The 21,993-nt window shown below is 38.4% G+C and overlaps 1 protein-coding gene across 3 annotated transcripts in view; it reads right to left on the reverse strand.

Moving 5' to 3' along the window:
* The window catches only part of LOC146002791 (uncharacterized), a 290,039-nt gene that overhangs the window by 261,223 nt on the left and 6,823 nt on the right, over positions 1 to 21,993 (reverse strand). For all 3 annotated transcript variants that reach the window (XM_083140733.1, XM_083140734.1, XM_083140732.1), the window contains exons 2-3: positions 10,455 to 10,616; positions 1,846 to 1,973 (exon numbers count right to left, since the gene is read on the reverse strand). In XM_083140733.1, the coding sequence (XP_082996859.1) occupies positions 1,846 to 1,973; positions 10,455 to 10,616 (290 nt within the window). The remainder of the gene's footprint in view (positions 1 to 1,845; positions 1,974 to 10,454; positions 10,617 to 21,993) is intronic.

The raw sequence follows: 21,993 nt of genomic DNA on the forward strand, positions 1-21,993 counted from the left end.
ACTATGGCATCCAGGGTTCCGGATTCAAGTCATGCCTTTGGCATGATACGACACACTTGCCTGGGGCAAAAAATTAGATTCACGCAGGGAAGTTAATTTTTTTAACGTGAGCCTGGCCATACCAGTCAAATAAATACAAGGGTGGGTGTAAGGAAAAATAAATTTTACACACAACCAAAAATCATGCACTTAAATATCTAAACATGAGGTCCACTTCCAGCAAGATGGTACCCCCAACAAACAAAAACACTTTGCCCTTGAAGTTAATGAGTTTGTTGATGGTCAATTTGGGAAGAGATGGATTGGCCGCAGACCCACACCTTAGTCCACAAGGCCACCAGACCTTACACCTTGTAATTACTGTCTGAGGGAACATGATAAGACCCAGGTGTATGCCCAAAAACCAACAGATCTTCATGACCTGAAGCTCAATATATGTGAAGTGATTCACAACATTTTGGATGATTACTGTCAGAACACAATTTTGGATTCAAACGAAGATTGCAAGTGTGTTTGGACATGAATGATGCCAAGCTGGAGATCTGACGATGAACAAAACCACATCAAACATTGATTTTAAAGTTTCCTCTGCATTACGAACAATATTTTGTTGTAATAAACCCATTAGTTTAAAAGTTATAGGTTTTTAGAATCATGCAGGACTTTCAAAACACACAATTTGCATTACATTAACATATTTAAAAAAAACAACACTGGAACCAAAGACGCATAAGAGGGTTCCAACTATAATCCACATACAGTTCATTTTTCCACTCAGTTTTTGATCGCAATCAATTTCTTCACACGTCTGCTAGCTTCATCTTCTAATCCACTTGCAGTTCATTTTTTTTTACTGCAATCAATATACCAGGGAAATACTGATGAAGCTACAAGATATATGGAGAAATTTACTGTGATGAAAGAAATTTCAGAAAAATGAACTAACTGGATTAGGATAGATTGCTCTTTTCTGCGAAACTACCAAATGGACATACAAGTGGTATTTACATACAAGAGTTCCCACTTACGTTTTCCAAAGTAAATTCACTGATTTTTCAAAGTTTTCCAACTACATTTTCACATAATTCTGTACTGTCCTAACTTACTTCAATTTTCTTGCAAAATAGTGCCTTGAATTTCAGTGATAAAGAAATGTGTGCGACTATGAGAAACCTGGCTCCTTCCCCATGCAGGTAAGTAAGTAATACAATTAAGCCTTGTTCCACATTAAGAACACTAAGTTGCTGACCAAGGCAGATTTATTAAAAAATAAAAACACTTAACAAGTAACGTTTCAACCCTGTATCAGAGGGTCTTCCTGATGTGCTTCCTGAAGCTAGCGATGTGAATTTATTTCCTTTGGAGAAATCGTCCAAGATAAGGACTCTCAAGATATTTGTTGTTGTGTGGTTAGTCACCCTCCTATGTGTACGTAATCTTTCTGTATCATTGTCATTTTAGTTTAGATCTTCGTCTGAGGAAGACCCTGATACAGGGTTGAAGTGTTTATATTTCTTAATAAATCTGCCTTGGTCAGCAACTTAAGTGTTTTTAGGTAAGTAAGCTTGGCTTAAATGTTTGCCTTTGTCCTTCAAAAGGTGTCAGAGATTCTGGGGATCAGCATAACATCTCATAACTCTTCCAATTTGCACTTACAGATTTGCCACAGATGAAGTAAATTATCAGAATTTTATGATCCTAATGTGTGGAATTATGCCTTATTTCAGTGAATAAAGACACTGGTTACACTACTCAGAAATGAGCAAATATCATCCAATATACTTTTTCATATTTTAGTGACTGAAAAACAATGCCCTACTTAGTTGTCTGGAATCTGTTACATACCTTGATGTTTCTTCTTGTGCCTCCAAGTTGCTTTCTAAGCTGGGGTTAGGATCAACAACTGCAGAACCATTTTGTTCAGACTGATAAGAATCGCTGTCATCACTTGAAGTTTCACTCACCCCATTGACCTGGAGAAAGCAAAAGTGCAGTGAAAGAATCACACACAAGTATTGCTAATGCACTCTCCATTTATCAAAAGGATAATCCAATAACGAGGGCCTTAATCTCAAAACATATGCTAATGAACCTGGAACACTTGAGATTATCTTGCCATACCATTGTTCCTTATCTGTAACCAAGGAAACTTTTATTCTCAGAACTTACCCTTGTCCTAGTCAATTCTCTGATAAACAGAAGAGTTACCATATTCTCCCTTCATTAATGGGATTGTACCCCTTGTATCCCTGCTACATCATCTGCGAAGTGGACTGGACACATGATTACAAATTAATCTAACACTACTCTAACCAACTTTTTAAAATCAATTACTATTGACCGAATTCAGATTTCATTTGATGTCTGTATTTTATTACATAACATACTATTACATACTATGAATGATAATTTACTTAGAACTTTCAAACTACTAGTGAGGATATGGGTTTTGTTGTTTATTATATTCTTGTTTTTGATAGGTTGCACACAGTCATAGCATTAGATAATCAAATATGGTTCTGTAGTTCAAAAACCTAATTTCAACAAGGCTAACATTTCTATAAATATAATGCAAATTGCAAAGCAAAGTCCATTATCAAGTCCATAAAGTCCTGCAAAAAACTAAAATTCTATAACTTTTTAGTTGTTGCGTTTAACAATACACATTTTTTGGGTGAGAAGGGTGGAAGTTTAAAGTTTTGTTCTGGTCACACTGCTCAGTGACGCTTGCACTGGTAATCACGTGATCACGTGACTTAAGATGGCGTCCATCCAGGAAAAGGCACAGTGTGTTCTGTGGTTTGCAGAGTTAAAATCTTGTGTTTCAGTGCAGAGAAAGTTCCAGACGACATATGGGAAACCACCCCCAGCAAATTCAAGTATCAAGAGATGGTATGAAAAGTTCAAGGCAACAGGAAGTGTGTCAGATTTGCCACGCAGTGGAAGGCCAGGATCGAGTGACGATGTGATTCAGTCAGTGCAGGACAGCGTGCATCGGAGTCCAATGAAATCGCTGAAACAAAGATCACTGGAACTGGGAATACCGAAGTCAACAGTACACAATATTGTATGCAAGAAGGTGAAGGCCAGGCCCTACAAGTTAAAATTTGTACACAATCTGAAAGACGAAGACTGTGACATGAGAATGTTGTTTTGTGGGTTAATGCTTACACGTTTACAAGGTGATGGTGACCTTCTGTCTCGGATTCTGTTCTCAGATGAGGCCACATTTCATGTGTCGGGAAAAGTGAACAGGCACAATTGCCGAATTTGGGGGGTTGAAAATCCACACGAGTTTGAAGTGCAAACTCGGGGTAGTCCCGAAGTGAATGTATGGTGTGCGATTTCAATGGACCACATCATTGGTCCATTTTTCTTCGAGGAAGACACGGTAAATGGCAACAACTATCTCAACATGCTACAGACATTCCTTGTGCCAGAACTTAATAGGTTAGGCATCATCAATGACGTCCACATGCAACAAATGCGCAGCCGCATTTCACCCTTGAAGTTCGGCAGTTTCTTAACAAACAATTTCAAGGTAGATGGATTGGCCGAAGAGGGCCCACACCTTGGCCTGCAAGATCACCAGACTTGCAACCTTGTGATTATTGGTTGTGGGGACATGTAAATACAGAGGTGTATTCTTAGAAACCAGCTAATCTGGATGACCTAAAAGAAAAAAATAAGAGATGTGATTCTGAATATCCCAGGAGAGCACCGTCAGCTTGCAATTCTCGGTTTCAAAAAAGACTGCAACAGTGTTTGGACGTGAATGGTGCACAATTGGAGGTTTGGCGATGAACCTAACAAACAGGAAATAAACTTTGAACCTTGCTGTAAGTACACACAAAATATTTTGTTAATAAACTTAATAGTTTTCAAGTTATAGAGTTTTAGTTTTTTGCAGAACTTTATGGACTCTCTGTACTTATATTACCTGAATGTTTGCCTTTTCATTGTAGTAGCTTTCAAGTTTCTCATGTATAATGGTGATATACCCTTATATACGTATGACAGCAGGTTTAATTAGCTGGCAGCCGTTTGAAACTGTCACTAGAGGCCAGTATAGTCTGCCTTTTACCTACCCACTGCCCGCTTGCACGCGATAACAGGTTTACCTGCTCGCCTGCCCACGGCAACGAGTCGACTTGCATCTCTACCCGGGTTCTTGGTCTTCAAGGCGCTCTGCGCTTACAAGGTACCTGGGCATTCAACAAGACCCGGGCGCCTGCAAAACCTGCTGGAAGGAAACAGCCCTCTGGCAGCGTGTCGCTCCAGGTGTTTCATCACCACGTGGACGGCTGCAGCCAGTGTTGCCTACTTACGTAGCTACTAAATCCTACGAAGTCCTAGGAGGAGCTTCTTCTCCAAGGATAATTTATATACTTAGCGATTTCAGTTCAGCGTAAGCAGTTTTTATCTTGTTGCCAGGAAATGCATGCAATATTACAGTTTCATTTATCTAAATGAATGATCGAGCAAACAAAAATCTCCTCACTGAAAACTAATTGTTTTTCATTGCATGGTGCCTTAACCAGGCACGCAGTGGCGCAACCAGAGGGGGCAGGGTGCATTGCTCACAACCTTGGACGGAAATTGTCTAGCGGAGGGGTCAGGGTGGGGGTCAAACATTAAAGTACAAGTCTCATCAAGTTCAATGCCGTAGCAAAGGGGTAGCGGGAGTCGGCCCTGAGCGCCGAACGATCTAAGTGAGAAAAGTTTTAAAACAGAGAATGCTATGGCGGCCCGTGATATTATTTGCTATTAATGTTGGTTTGTTACGAGTTGGATGAATTAATTATGTAATACGTCGCTCCATGTGAAAAGAAAATATTGTAGATGGAAATTTTACATGCCATATGTATGTACATTCGGAATGCATTTATCATGCACTTTCTTTCTTTCAAAAATAGTTTGTGTGCTTGTTTTCCATTATTATCTAATGCGAAATTGACGTGTTGAAAAATTTTTTTCTAATCCTCTGTTTCAACACAAATGCGTGAGAACCGACTTCTACCCCCTTTTTGCGTGATTTATGAGGATAATAATGCCTTTCATGCTACTTTATTACTATTATTGTGATTGTTGTTGTTGTTACGTTTATCCAAGTACTTGCCCCCCCCCCCCAAAACGAGGGTAACGGCAATGCCCCTGGCTGGCTACGGCCCTGGTGTTCGCAGTAGAACAGTGTGTTGTTTGACTCGCGACCTCAGCGTCGAACGTGACACGTTTCAGTCCTGCCCTATATTACTATATATACGTATATTGGTTATTTACGACATATACTTATGGATCCTGTGCCACGGAAAACCTATTTCAATGTGTGTGTGTGTGGGGGGGGGGGGGGGTAGCAACATTCGTAAATCTCATTTCATTGGTGATGTGGCTTACGAAGCTTTGAGTTCCCTTTTTTAAGTAGTGAAAATCTATTGCAGTTGGCAACACTGCAGAACGGTGTGGGCCCGGTGCAGTTTCTACTCGAAGCAACTACGTCATGCAGAGGGAGGGGTCTGCAGTTGATGGAAAGAACGAACTGAGACCTACTAGGTATCGTAAGACTGCGGGTACCCGGCGGGTCTACAATACCTGCCAGGAATGATCTGGGCAGGTGGGCATACAAGCTGCTCAAGCGAGGATGTTGCGCAGGTTGCATGGCATTTCAGGAGCGATGTCTCGCGAACGGGTCTGCTCCAGGTATTGTGCAGGCCTCTGACTGTCACATTTGATATTATATGATTTATGGGAACTTCCATTGTTTTTCAGGACCATCTAAACTAACTCACCCCAATTTTCAGCTTTGCACAATTGTTTTGGAAGGTAAAATTCTAAAATGACTGGGCTACATTTGCAGTGCAATGTTTCATAGCTTTATGCTGACATTGCATTGCTTAAACAATTTAATCTCCACAATTTTCCTACCAATCCCAAAATTGAAGCTCAATAATGTCTACTTGAAACAAATGCTAAGTTACATTTAAAGTACTTTTTAATTATTTTTTTTCAAATATTTTCAAAAGTAAAATGCATTTTCCAATAAGACTGCAAAATAAAGTTTTCTGAACTTTGAGAAAAAAATGTGTTCAATTTAGCCTATTGGTTCCTGTGAAAACATATGGATAGAGAGCAATGTGTAAAACACACAGCCCCAGCACCCACTTCCTGATTTAACTAGCCAACCTTGTACTCACCTACAACAACTTCTGTTTTGGAGACCAGCATTACCTGCACCACTTGGAAACATCCATACATATCAAACCAACCAACCAACCACCTCCAGTATCTTCACTACTCCAGCTCTCACCCCCACCACACCAAATAAGCCATACCATTCTCCTTAGCCCTTAGAGGCCAACGCCTCAACTCATCCCCCTCATCCTGCCAAAATTACAACCTACATCTGCACTAAGCCCTAATCAACCGGGGCAATCCCTCAACCCTCAACAAACTAATAACCAGAGCCACGTCTTACACCCGTGCTATGCAACCCAAAACGAACCCTCCCACTCTGATCACCCAATACCACCCTCACCTCCTGGAAATTAAACATACTGTCCACTCCCTCCTTCCCATCCTCCACAGTGATCCCGACACCAGAGATATCTTTTGCGACAAACCTAAAGTGAGGATCATAGAAGTTAAGACCTTCTGTAAACAAAAGCACGTGTACCCTAACAGTGTTGCAAACTTATGAAAAAATTAATCCACATAGCCTACAAGGTGTAAAAACATTCCATTTATCAACAGATGCGGAATAAGCAGTGTATCACTGATGACCTGTTGAAAGTTATTGAATGTATGAAAAAAACAAAAACATCTTGCTTGGTGGCCGACTTTTAGACTCTTCACCGAACTTCCCTGGTTCGAATGCCGGCATGGGTGTTATTTGTGAGTGTCCCTTCATCAATTTCATCTGACGATCACTTATTCTCATCGTCGGGATTAGCCAGAAGTGGAAGAAAAGCAACGCTAAATTAAAAAAATCGAATACAAAATTTACATCCTATCTGCCAGGAGTACGACGGTTCCGTACCAAAGGATTAACTTTCTCTCATATTTTAATAAAAAAAAAAACGTTGCTAGAGATAAATTACGTTTTGGAACCGGGGTTTCTTCATTAAATTTATTTGATGTTTGAAAGTGTTATGAATTATTATTATAGATAATGTAAGTAAGCTAATACATATGATTTGATTGACTAAATTAATAATTATTAATTAGATAAAAATAATGGAAATAACTCATTTGGTTTGAATGATTTGCTTTATTTTACTTCCCCTCTTGTGCCACTTCTGGCTAATTTGCGAAGATGGGTATGAATGATGATGATATGATGAAATCGATGAATGGACATTCACAAACATCCATGCCTAGGCCTTGATTCGAACCCGGGACCCCTGACGTGGTAGCGCGATGTGCTAACCACTCTGTCACAGGGGAGGCTAACTAATTTGGAATTCAAATATCACCTATCCCTCATCGTCTCGTAACTAATCACAAATGTGCGTGTCACAACATGGTCGATCTACACCTCAATGTCACACATTCCAGTATCCTCCAGAGTGCACTTCATCATCTCTAAAGTTACTTCTTCCAAAAACACACTCGTATGTTCTTTTCATCCCATTCAAATATGCTGGATTATGCAGCAAAGACACCAAGGGAAACTAAAACGGCAACTTAGAGAAGCATAAAAGTGGGGAAAGAAGACTGTAGAATACAGAAATATTTTGAGGCAGTCACATCTTATTGTATGCTACATATAAAATATGATGCATATTTGGGGGTGAATTTTTAAATATTGTCACATTTTTCTTTTCTCATGTTGAGAGGTGTTCATTGTAAATCAACCTCCCTCACCCTACGGCCTGCCCTCCTTCACCCGCAAACGTATTCGGGAGTGTGAGGATGTCACAATCTGGATAATGAACACCTCTGGATTATAGATCGACTCCTGCGTCCCACTCCCTCCCCCATCCCCGGAGGATCGCCACTGACAACGTGAAATCACACTGTCATATGCCGACATTCGACATACCAGTTCAGTTTCTGTACTTGACTTAGTGAGAAGTATTGAGGTTGACAACAGCCTAATAACGGATTTCTTCCGCATCATGTAGTCCGTTCTATGAAAGTACGCTAATGGAAGAAAAACGTGTAAATTACATTGGATTATACATTTTAAAATATATTTTCATTAAAGGTTTCTGTTTATAATAATAATACGTGGTTATTGTATAAATTACAATCAATCACGTGAACAGCAAGAAAATAGCGCCAGTTTCGAACATGGCGACTTCCATGCGAGCAGGAAGGTCTCCCGTGTTTTCAGAGTAGTCTTTCGGAAATACAGCAGTTTGAAAAGTGGCAAGAAGCAGGTTGTTCTTAACGTTTATGTGACGTTTTGTCGGTGCTATCCTGAGCAAGCAGTGAAGTTGGTGTCCAAGTGTAATTGTGTGTCTCCGTCTTTGTGTTTTCAGTGTGGTAAAAGAAAGGAAAACGAGCGGTCAAGTTGCGAGTCCCGCGAAAAAAAACACGTTGTTGCTCATATAAACAAGTACACCGATTTTGAGATAAGCGCAATACAACGCGAGGTGCTTTCGTATTCTTTCAATCAAAGATCCGTCCTGTCCACTTTGAAGAAGATCTTGATAGTGATGATTGATGACGATCTCCCCAATTTTAACAGTCGACGTTAAATCTCCCTTTGTGCCACGTTGAGTTTGACAGATCGTACTCTGACAGGATGATGTCTAGCACCAAAAATGCCTCAAGTTCAAAAAGGAACTGCTGAATCAAGGTAAGAAAATACATTACTTGCATGAGACGTGGGTAAATAATGTGCTTATTATCGTCTTCCTTCTTTTCTACTGCACGAGAAACCGAGAGAAAGATAAACATTGTCTTTTTATTCCCTGCCTTATCTTTATTTAGCTTCTGCTAAAACTGGCAGTATATTTGTTGCACAAAGGAGAAAACAATACTCTACATGTCAACAATGTTGGGCGATAATTTGGTGGAAGAGGAAGCAATAAAACCAAAGAGCTTGAATTTACTGAAATGAATATCTCACTCTCTTGTATGTATAACTTTGGCGCTGTCATACTGAGAGATGAGGGAGGAAGGGGGATCTGTTAACCCAGTGTCAGATAAATTGAACTTTTGGCGTAGAAAAATATGTTCATTCTTGAACAAGAACACGTATTTAATCACTTGTAGAAAATTTATTATACTTCAATGTGTAGATTACCAGTTAAAATAAGAATACGTTTTTCCATGTTACATAAAATTAAAGGTTGCGAGTGAGCAGCATATGATGGCCGCACCATTCACGAACAGCTGGCGCGGAGTGATACGTTACTCGAAGTGAGACGGTTGTTTACAGAGGGTCGGAAGGTTTGTGATTCTTACTTTAGGGTCATCTTCCGATGCCCCACCAAACTCAAGAACATCTTGGTCCATAATACACCCACCGCTCCCATCCCACCAGCAAAACCTGCCCCATACTTATCACCTCCCCCACACCCCCAATTCCGAGAGCAGCTAGTGAATTCACCCTTTGCCAAAGGGCACCTGACACTCCTCCAACCTAATATACACCCTCATCTGTCAAATCTGTGGTTACTTTTACCTGGGTGAAACCTCTACACCCTTGAACCTCCGCATCAATAACCACAGAGCTTCCACCCAAAACTCCGACTTCACCATCGCCACCCACACCAAAAGCCACAACACCACCTTCAACAACTGTTTCCATGTAGGCATAATACACCTATTACCCCAGCACACTGACACCTCCACCCGCAGTCGATGGGAAAGGGCCTACATTTCAGGAATGCACGCCACCATACTCCCCGGACTCAACCTAGCCACCCACCCAGTATTCTGTGCCTCTATGCTTTTGTACTCCATACTTTCTACCTACTGTGAAAAATGAGGGGTTTCTTTGTTTCTTGGTGCCATTCAACACATGCCAATTTTCGTCGATACCAGCTCACGCAGAATGCACACCCACCACACTCCCGTCAACATCTTTGTTCGCATCCTTTGGGGAATCCCTTGCGCCGACATAGCACAACATTGCCGCGTGATTTTTTTGACAAGAGCGTACCCAATTTCTTACTCGACCGCTGAACACTGATGACTTCTCTTCACCCGTTTTGCCATTATTCACTTCGGAAAATCATTTTCCCACGTTTTCAAACATCAATAACTCGGCAACAAAACAGTTTCCAGAATTTCGTTACATGAACTTTCCACCTTATTTTCACTCGTACAATCATCTCCCAAGTGTTGTAAACGAACTTACGAAACACCCTGTATATACAAAAATGGTGTAGGAGACAGTGATATGGTGATAATCTTTGGACCCTGCTTCAAGAGTTGTTTCCATGCAGAGAAATGAACAATTGTCTCTATCTGACATACAAACTTAATTATTTGCAATTTTTTACCTGTTCTCTCTCTCTTTGTTGGAATTCCACCCTCCTTAAAGAGTTCTTATCTTTCATCATCCTATCAGCATTAACACACTTTTGGAGGAAATCGTTAAATATATCAATCTCTGCCAAACATTGGATGCACACAATATCTGATGACTCAAATGAAGGTGTTGCCTAAAGGAAAGGAAAAAAAGATTTCTGTGATAAATAAATTAATGCTATGTCCATAATTTGATTTGATTTATTTTACTTTGCTTTTCTGCCACCCTTGGCTAATCAAGAAGATTAGAATCAGTGTTGATATGATGAAATTGATGAAAATACACTAACAAAGAACACCCAATTCCAGGCTGGAATTGGAATTTGGGACCCTTGTCATCGTAGAGCTCACCGTGGAGGATGGCTATGTCCATAATTGTAGTATCAAATAAATAGGCGTGGCTAATATTTCTCTCTCATGGTTATATATGCATTTATTTGCACACATTGCCGGACATAAGGAAAACATCAGCACAGAAACTTAAATGTAAAAGTTATGAGACTCAATCTTTAATACAATCCAGAATATTTCAAGTACATCATAATTTGTGGTTCTCAATTTCAGTCCCTGCTTGTAAAATAGTACGTGAATAACAACTTTAATATTAATAAAATATAGATCTTGAACTTTTTACAAAAATAAGACAAGCTACTCCAGAAGCTAAGCATGTTGATTGATCAACTCACAACCAAAGATTCCGAGTTTGAGTTTCAGTTAAAACATAGCTTTATTTATTTGTGAGCGTCCTTTCATCAATTTCATCCAATGATCCACCATCCATTCCCATTGTGATGATTAGCCCAAAGTGACTGAAAAGCAAGGAAAAGACAAACAAGTAAATTGAAGCATCCACTAGAATCCAGTATAAAAAATTATCTGTGATTGGTCACTGGATCTTGTCTAATGGGAAAGAATTGATATTCTGTCAGCAGTTACCACAAACAAGAAGCTAAGTCACTCGTGTGAGGTTGCTGCTTAGTATTAGAGCATTTCAGCACCTACAAAGAGAAAGGAAATGTGTGAGGCCTATGCCCTTGGGCCTTTCATTTGTGTGGCATTGTTAGTGGATCTTTGTAGTCTGATTAGTAGACCTCGGATTTTTAGGTTCTAAAAAGTGTGCTCTTAGGTTCCTAAAATAGGCTCTAAAAATCCTAAAATAGGTCCTAAAAATCTAAAGTTAGGCTCCAAAAATCCTGAAGCAGGTTAAAAAAACTTAAAATAGTTCAAAATTTTTGAAAAATACTGATTAGGTATTGTCACTGGCAATTGTGACGGTTGAAATACATTATATAAATATCATCCCGCCACAGCTTCACTCTTCTCTTCACATACGAGAGTGAAATATGCCACGTGCCAAATAAGTCACTGATGGTTACGTAATGTATCAAGTTGTGCAGCCTTCTCGATAGAGGGCGCTCACTGCCTCGGCACGTAATTTCGCACATGTGTAAAATAGACTTGTCGAACGAGCAGCATTGGGAACTGAGTGAAATAGACAAAGTACAGTTCCGATAGACTCGAGACCAAGGAGACCAGCATTAAAAGCCAGCCAGAGCAGAGAGTCGACAGGTATATCAACTAGTTCGCGCAACAGATGCCCGACCTTTTACCTCCCCTTCATTGCATAATTGGCATGGCATTTTAGATAACATTATACATTTGAGTTGCCATATCTTCCAAGCCATCTGGATTCTGCCATGTTGCGTAGCGGGGAAGGAAGGAGGTCAGTATGGGGCTTTTGTCTAATTCATTTTTTGTAACTCTGGTACACGATTTGTTTAGTAACAAGAGAGATTAATAGTTCTAAATTAATGAGCAACTTGTATTGACTTCCTTATTACAAAAAAGAAATTAAGCAGGGATAAATATTTTTTTTTGTCTCTCCACTCCGCGACTGGCTGGATTATTTCGTATACTTTTTAAATAATTCTATCAGTGACTTGTTTCGGCACCAACTCAATAGTGTATGCACGATTGTTGGGATGTGTTTCAATTGGGTGTATTTATTTATATTTATTGGGTTTTAATATTTGAATGAAGAATTGGGAGGGGGATTGAATGTGTGTGTATATATAGAAATTAAATTTGGGAAGAGCTCATTGCAGTTTATTATTGGCTGTTCAGAATACAAACAAAAATAGGTAAACGACAAAAGTAAGAAAGAGTGTGAATGCAAAATGGTATTTGAGGTCCGCTGGACATCAAATTGTGAACATTATTGATTCCGTAAATATTCATTGAATTGTAATATTCCGGGGAATTTAAGATTCTGAACCTATTGTATTGGTCAAGTCGCTGTTCCTTTTTTTTTTACGTATCAAAACTGTTCTTGAATAAAACCTTGTTAAAATTGAGTACAATTTTTAATCAATCAAAGAGTATATTAAGTTATTATTTTTCTGCAAATAAGCCGTCGACGTAGTATAATCTAGGGCAAAAGAGATCTTTTATCTGGGTTGTTTTGGGCGTACGTAATTTTCTTGGGAGGGGGAACTAGACGATTCCCCATTTCACAATAAGATTGCATTAACCCAGATTTGTGCACTCTGGCAATTGAGTTCTTGGTCTCCTGGAGCAAGCCAAAAATTGATCCACGTAGTTCTGGGTAGTATATTGGGCTGGGCGAAATTATACTAAGGTAGCAGCTTCCTAAACATCATACGCTTTAATATTATATTTAGAGAATTTTGGCATCTGGTAGCAGTGGTATATGCATATTGAAGAGTAACAAAAAAATATGATAGTATTCGCCACACAATGAAATACGGACTATCTTGCATAACGTTATTTGCATTGCCTAATCCTACGGCAATGGCAGAATTTACCATTGGAAATTTGTTATTAAAATCAGGGTTGGCATTTTGCCTGTTTTTTTTGTTTTTTTTTTGAAAAAACAAAACCTGAAAAAAAAAAACAGGCAAAACTGGTTTGTTTTTCAGGTTAAATTTTTAAATACATATTTTAAAAATGAAATAATTTTTTCCCTGATAGTAATATATTGGAACATTCAATTTGTATTGTTTTAGTTCACTGAATCAAAAACTATTTAATATTTTCTGTTAACATAGTTAAGAATTGACAATTAAGGTCTCACGCCTTTGAAATGATTAAACCAAAAACATGCATAACCCGTGCCGCAAAAGAGCATGCCTACCTACCGACTGCCGGCTGCCCTCCCACCTGATGCCAAAATCTGAGGTGCGATATCATCCAACCGGTTACTTGTGGGCAGCAAGACAAATCTCCAGTCATCGTTGTAGGGTTTCATGACCAAGTTATGCTACTCATTCGTAGCTCCCCAATTTAATCATGATGGTGAGTGTTCACCAGTCTCGTACACATACCAAAATCTCAGGAGAAAAGCTGTTATGTTTCCCCAAGGAGACTCAAACCTGCACGCATCCTGTAGCCGTAACCCAAAGCATGACCACACAGCCACAGTGCGGGACAAATGATTAAATTATCTAAAATACTATGTTCTGAAAAAAATTGACCAACAGTTTGATTCTACTCTTCCTGGATGGCGTAACAGTTAATAGATCTGTGATTAGTTCCCAGGATTGCACATTGCAATACTATACTAATACTTTATAGCTGTGGTGGTTTAGTCGCCCACCATGGCAGAGGGGTTAGCACAGCACGTTGCAATGCCAGGGGTCCCAGATTCGAATTCTGGTTTGGATGTGGATTTTTGTGTGTCCCAATGAGAATAGAAAAAAATGAGAAAATAGAGAGAAAAAGGGGAATACTACTGTTTAGGGGTATTACTTTTATTACGAATGTAAAGAAAATGTAGACAGGTTGTCTGACTGCCATGCAGAAGACCCAGGTTTAAATCTTGGGGTGTGTGATCTAAGATTGGAATTTTTCCGGTCTTGTCCCTGCATAAAGCAGCTCTGGGATTCATCCAGCCTCAAATAAATGGGTCCTGGGGGTTAAAGGCAGCCGGAGTTTGGTTGTAATCACATCACCTCTAAAATGGCCGGGACCAAGAATATGTCGGGCTCTACCTCCATGTCGCCTGAATGTGCTTTCATGGCGCTGGTCTATATGCAATGGAAACTTGACCTTTACCTACTATACAACATGTGGTAGCTGCACACATACACACACTTTTAAATCTGCTTCAATACAGTTTGTTCTCAGTTGTGTTTTCCCATTATCTTTGTGGATGTTTAAAGTTTAAATATCTCCTCTGTGTATTAACCATGTCAAAATTATAAGGCTGACATATTTAATTGTCTTGGCTGATATCATCCAAATGGACTACCGTAGCCATCCTCCAAAATATCTGGTTGCTATGAAACTAACAGTTCCCGTGGACAAAACATTAGAGACCCCAATTTGGATCCCAACATACATATGCACTATATCTAAAAAGAAATATTTGTCAAGCCATAGTTTAAGAAATGCCCTAAAATATTTATTACCAGTTTCATATATCGGAGACACATTAAAATTGGATATTTTGTGTTTCACATGATTCGTACTTATCAATTGTGTATTGCGGAACATAGTTCAAGGTGCCATTATGCTTTTTACACGAAAACAAACACTTTTATACTAAAATAAGGCATTTTTCTAAGTGCTATCGAACGCACGTCACGGTACGGATATTGCTTCTTTGTTTTCGAATATCAGTGTTTGCAATTCCATTAGGCAAGAAAATTGCTATCTTGCACAATGAAACAACCTACTATCGTGTTCGTCACGCAAATTGTACATTATGCACGGGTAGCTGACGGATAGCCCCACGAACCATTAATGGATAGCCCCACGAACCATTTCCGATAAGGTTAGGTGAGGTTTGGTTAGGTTAGGCAAGCATAGTTGAAAAAAAGGGGGTTGGAAACACTAAGATGGGGTTATGTCATCAAACGTACGCAGCATCTGGTTCACGTAGGGGAAGCAATAGCAATTGTGCGTTGGCGAATTATTTCTCTTGAAAAATACATGATTTGCTGGTCAAATGGATTCCACTATGAAAGAAAATACCTCGACGAACCTTGGAAACCTTAGAAACTCATTTCCGTAAGTAGTTTCTTCTGTAAAAATGAAGAAAAGCATTTTGCCCATACGAAACTGTTACTAAATATTTGAGTCTCTTTTCTTAATGTCCAAAAATGTAGTTTAGACAGATATTTGAAAGTGGCATCAAAATTTGGAGCTACCTCAGAATATGAAAAATAATTATTTCATCCACCATCTTGAAATGCTTTTAACAAATGCAAATGCAAAATAAAATCATTCCCTGGGTGTATCTATTTGTGACATAAATTCCAGATTAAAAACTCTTTGCTACAGATATCGTGGTCTTGAAATTGGTGACTTTCCTCACCCTTCCTAAACCACACACTATATTACAGTCTTTATTTAAAACTTCAAGTTCAAGTAACGTCCTAACCTCAAATATTTGCATAACTTAAAGCTTTCGCAAGGCATGTTAAACCAGTCTGTCGTCCACCATCTTTGAACATGGTAAGATATTTTTCTCAAATACAATATGACACCAATCCTTTAAGTTATGTTGTAAGTCTAAAAATTACAACTCAAAAGCTTTACATTTATGGCGAAATGTATGTTTGCGATTTTACCACCACTCCTCTCCTAAATTATGAAATGTAATTTTAAACGTTTTACTACAAAATTGCGGACCGACAAATTATCTACAATGACTAAGTTTAGTTCCTTAAACTCCAAAAATGTATTGTAAAACATTTGGGGGGGGGGGAGAGCATGGTATAGAGCATGCGTGCAACATGAGGAAAATCAGTTTTTCATTCACCATCTTGAAACACAATGTTCAATTTCACTCACATGTAGTACTTTTGCAAGTTTTCTAGCTGCAGAAACATGTTATCATGGTCACTAAATAAATGACTTGTTTTTCTTTGCCCATCCACCCCACCCATGCTCCTCTTAAATCATGCATTATGTTTCGATAATTTTATTGTGAATTTACAGTGCAAGTAGTGCCACAATGGTCCTGAAAGTTTTATGCACAAAGCTCGAAATTGTAGTCTATAAAAAGGTTTGAAAATGTCAAAAATGTATTTACTTGAGAACCATACACCCCCTATTTTTAAGAAAAAAATGAAATTTTATGAGAGTGCTTGACATAGGGCTCCTAACCACAAATAACATTTATCCTACATGGGCAATCAACCCATTATGTTCAATCAATGCACTGAACTGGAGGGATGGAGGAAGGGAGGGGGCACTGTCTCAGTGCAAGGCATTGGAAAGAAAACAGAACATTTGCACACACTAAAGTTTGTAAAAATTGATTGTCACAGGTGAAACTATGTGGCTTGCCCACGTACAGAAGTGACTGATATCTAAAGTGCTACCACATTTCAAAATTATAAGCTTTGTTCATTCAATGTTTTATCTAAATATTTCAGACCCTTTTGATTTTTTGTTTCTTGTATATATGTTCACATTATTTCTGTTAAAAGTCTATTTCTAACATGATTTGAGAAAAATATCCTGAAAAAACCCACTGTGAGCTGTACCACATTAATTATTTTGAGTAGGTATAAGCTTGGCTAAGCCTTTATATTACAAGTTTTCTCAAACTGTTGACAATTCTGGAACCTCACAAGTATTTAAAGCAATAATTTACAACATATTCTGAAAAACCCACATTTTGAGTGGGTTTTTTGGTGTTTTTTTTCAATGTGGGTTTTTCTGAAAAAAAAAAAAAAAGCATGTGGGGAAAACTGGGCTGGGCCCACCCGGGCCAACTCTGATTAAAATCCACTCTTTGCCATATAGTTAGGCAACAATCGTTTTTTATGTTATCGACAGTCAAACTCTTGAATTTTGTCTGTAAGGATCATCTTATATGCTGAAAATAATATATTTTTTTTTAAAAAAAAAACAGTCAGTGGTGCAAACTTCAATGCTTAAATGTTAGTTTGCAAGGCATGAATGCCACAAAGCTAGGGTTACCAGACGTCCGGATTTTCCCGGATATGTCCTACATTTTAGCCTTATGTCCGGCGTCCGGGAGGAATTTGAAAAATATTATAAATGTCCTACTTTGAGCATCACATAATATTAATTAGGAAAATACGTAACAGAAAAAAAAAAACATGCAAGTTACAAGTCTATGGACTGCGCTTCCAACTCAATAGTAAAATTTATTTTGATTCAGTTATTGCCCAAAAAGAAAATAAGTTTGTCCTGCTATTAAACAAATGGGAAAACGGAAGCAATTAATGAACAAAGTTTTGGGACCACTTTCTGATAACATCACTGTTCAATGCCTGAGCAGAATTTCTTGCCTTAGGGTTTATACTGATAGAACAAGGTATGGCCCATTCTTATTCATATTCAATATAATTTGATTGTAAAGCAGGGGTATAGAGAACACAGTTATTCAGGGTGTCTGCCAGTCAAGAAAGTCGTGGAAGTCAAGAAAAAGTAAAGAAATCAACAAGAAGTCAATTAAAAGGCAATAAATTATTCTTGTGGTCAAGAATTTTTGTTATAATGACTGATTGGTTGATTTAGTTTATTTTACTTCATTTTTTTCTGTCCCTTTGGCTAATCGCGAATATGAGGATGAATGATGGTAAGATAAGATGGATGAAGGGACAGTCACAAACATACAGGGACAACCGATACAAGCCCCACATAAGATTATACTGGCTGTGAGTCCAGACGCCAAAGCCTCGCTTGTCTGCCAAACACAGTTCCGGATGCATTAATACGAGAAAGCATATCTACTAATTTCCAACTTTACCTAAGTAGGGGTCGAATAATTAAACGTTAAGAAAAACTGAAAAAGGTCTAGAAAAGTCCAGAAAAATCAAGAATTCTGGATATGTTATTTTGGTAGACACCCTGTTAAACTAAAAACTACACAAGATGAAACTTCTGGAACCATTTTAAATTATGGTAATTGCTGAATATTTGTATGACATTACAGGTCATAATTCAAATGTTGAGAGAGTACTTTCATTACCATCAGCACAACAGACTCACGAGAGAAATTATTTTTTCATAAAGTCTGTAAAATGTTTGGTATACTGATCCCTATAATTTTAGAGAGTTTGATGACTGTCCACTCTAACATAAATATAGTTTGACTAAACCTGAAAAAATTGTCTTCTCTGAGAAGTACCGCTTAAATCATGTAGTAAGAGGTGGATTGATTATTTTGATTGCAAGTTTTGAAACGTGTCATTATTCAACTACTTTCTAGTAACGTGTTCTATGTATTATTTATTGAGAATGTTTTGTGTCCTATATTTTGACTTAATGTCCTACATTTCCCTTACAGCGATCTGGTAACCCTACACAAAGCACCAAAGTGACGCGAAAGTGAGCAAGACGACTTTGGATTGTACAGGTACAGTGGCACCTGACATTTTGCTTTGTTTAGAGCTTTGAAAAATCACCATGCACTTGGATTAAGGGAAATCGACAGAAAGTACGTTCAAACACGTTCGTCATTGAATTTTGTCGTGACGAAACAAAGCAAATGCCTTTGTGCGACATAAAAATCATGTACAACCTTCAAAAATATATTAAAACCTAAAAATATGCTTGATTTAGGTGCATAAACCTAAAATAGGTCCTAACAAGCAAAATATTTTTTGTAGGTACTATAAAACTTCATCAGTTGTTGCGTTTCTTAACGAAACGCTGACATAACTTATTATTTCTTACATACCTGCAAAGGAGAAAAAAAAGGTTAAAAATCTAAAATCCGAGGTCTACTGAATAGTGAACATCCCTGAATGCTTTTGTAATTAGGTTAGGCTGGTCACGTTTAAGGCTACTAGCATTACAACGATTCCCCAAATTCTTTCGGTATGATTTTTAGTATATCGGAAACTTCCCCAATTTCTTTCATATTTCGCATACTCAATAATTTAGGCCTCCTAATCACGAATCTGCAGTTAAAATTTGACGCACACGTGCAGAACTTGCAAAATAAGGGGTCCGTGATTACAAACAACACCCTCGATTTCTCAAGAAAACCAGTGTATATCGCAAGATTCTGACAGTCCGTGGTCGCAATTAGCCTTACACCCCTCGAACGATGCACGGGTAGCTCCACGAACCATGCACGGGTAGCCCCACAAACCATTCATGGATAGCCCCATGAACCATGCATGGTTAGGTTACGTGAGGTTAGGCTAACATAGTTAAAATTTGGGGACCCAGTAATATCAGGAATATATATTTTGATATTTAGGCATATATATTTCGAAACACAAAATCTTGCGATAAACATTGGTTTTCTTGAGAAATCGAGCCTGTTGGTAGAGATCACGGACCCCCTTATTTTGCAAGTTCTACAAGTGAGCGCCAAATTTTAGCTGCACATTCGTGATTAGGAGGCCAAAATTATTGAGTATGCGAAATATGAAAGAAATTGGGGAAGTTTCGGGTATAGTAAAATCGCTCCATTCTTACAATATCTCATCATGTTGGTGCTAACACCCGTGGCAGCTTGTTCCATAAAGTTATTCCAGCATTTATTGGTGATAAATTTGACATCTTAAGTCTGTTATTTTTGTGGAATTTTATTCCTCTTCTGGCTCACTTCACCTTATTTAATGTAGCAGTGCTTACGAAGGTTTTCTTTCATCATCCTAACGTATTACTGGTTTTGTACATACATTTATATTGACATTGCACTATGCTTAGATTCTTAGATATCAAGAAGAATCCAACGAAATAGGATATATATTGAATACTATCATGAAAAAGTGAAACCTAAATCTGCATTCCGTGAAATCCAACATTCTTGTCTTTCCTTGGCTTAAGGAAACAAAATGTGCCATATTTGTGTACATAGAACAGCAGGTTTTCCAACATTTTATTCAAGAGTAAACTATAATGCTTGTTATACATGAAAAATTCCAACAGCTACATTAAATCATGTATTTCCCACGATTTTTTCAACTTCTATCAAATGAATTTGCATCACAGAGCAAAGTGGCAGGGTTCTAACAGGAGATCTAGTGCATATCTACTGTCATACGGGAGCCGCATCTTCAGTATTTGTCGCGCGAGATGTGTTTTGAATTACCAAGCTAAGTGCGCACCATCGGTAGTTGTCGAGCGAGAAATAATGCTCAGTCGTTAGGGCATCTGACTACCATACGAGATACCCTGTGGGGGGGCAGGATCTTTTCCACGTGTTCAAACTGCTCCGGCACCCACCCAGCGTCGTATCAAACTGGAGGAAACTTTGGGGAGTAAAGGTAGTCAGGAGCATGGTGCTGGTCACATCCCCCCCCCCCCCCCCCCGTCACAGTCAGTCAGGGAAAAATATAAATTTTGTCCTGGAAAACCTGAAAAAATCAGGGAATTTTATTTCTGCTTGTTTGGAACCACCCTGATTCAGTGTAACCAGAGGCAGACTAGGATTCTTTCAAGAGTCCAATTTCGGCACAAAATCTTGGTTTATGTAAATGTATAGCCCCAGGGGTCAAGGGTTCAAATTCCGCTCGGATATGGTTGTTTGTGAATATCCATTCATCAATTTTATAATTCCATAACTCATCCCCATCTTTGCAAATTAGCCAAGAGGCACAAAACTCGAAGTAAAATCAAAGCAATCAAATATTTTGACGTGCTAGCATTGCCATATATGTTACTCAACCCATAAAATCGCCTATAAAAAATCCATCAAATGTTGCACATGACCAATATTGGTCGCAAATGACAGATTGACATGGCATCAGTCATCAGATATGTAATTATGACCCTTCGATAATTTCTTATGTATTTTTCTCATTCAAAAGTGCATTTCTGGAAAAATGTTAACGCTGCCTTCTGCCAGTTATTAATTTATCTAAATTTTCTGTATGGAGAAAACTGATAATTATAAGCATTGAAAAATATCTCAATGAATGAGACTGTATAATGCAGAAAACCCAGTGTATATATTTCATGATATACATTTTTAATGTTTGTGTTGTGCAACTTTTGAAACACACTGTATAAGAAGCTGAGCATCACAATAATCAAAACTTCGCTAAATCATTCGAGAAAACAGGAAATGGGGTGTTGGGGGACAAAGAGTAAGAAATTATTACTGACTCTCTGGAATGTTCACAACGTTGATTTAAAAGAAAAAAAATGCTTTACGCTGTACTGCAATTTGAGCTTAGAATCATCAGACTTTCGTACATATTACAGCATAAGATCACAGTCACCAGGCTGAAATTTTTAATTGCCATGGCGATCTGGTGACCGGGATTTTTCGAGCCCTGTATATATATATATATATATGCTCTTTTTGTCATTTGTGGTCAATCTATTTCAGTTTTTGCCTCAGTTTTAGGCCTCGGTGTATTAGGGCAGTGTTTTGCAGTGTACTGGCAACTGCCAGACTGGAAGAGTTCATTAGATCTGTTTATTGCCAACTATCTAAACCCAATTTTATATTTGTCATCAAGCCTAAACATAAACGACATGAATATTGTATTTATTTATAGTTAATTTGCAGGATGCATATTAATGTATAAGGTGCAAAGAATTAGA

This window comes from Lepisma saccharinum, chromosome 19, assembly GCF_977018435.1.
Source record: "Lepisma saccharinum chromosome 19, izLepSacc3.1, whole genome shotgun sequence".
Lineage (NCBI taxonomy): Eukaryota > Metazoa > Arthropoda > Insecta > Zygentoma > Lepismatidae > Lepisma > Lepisma saccharinum.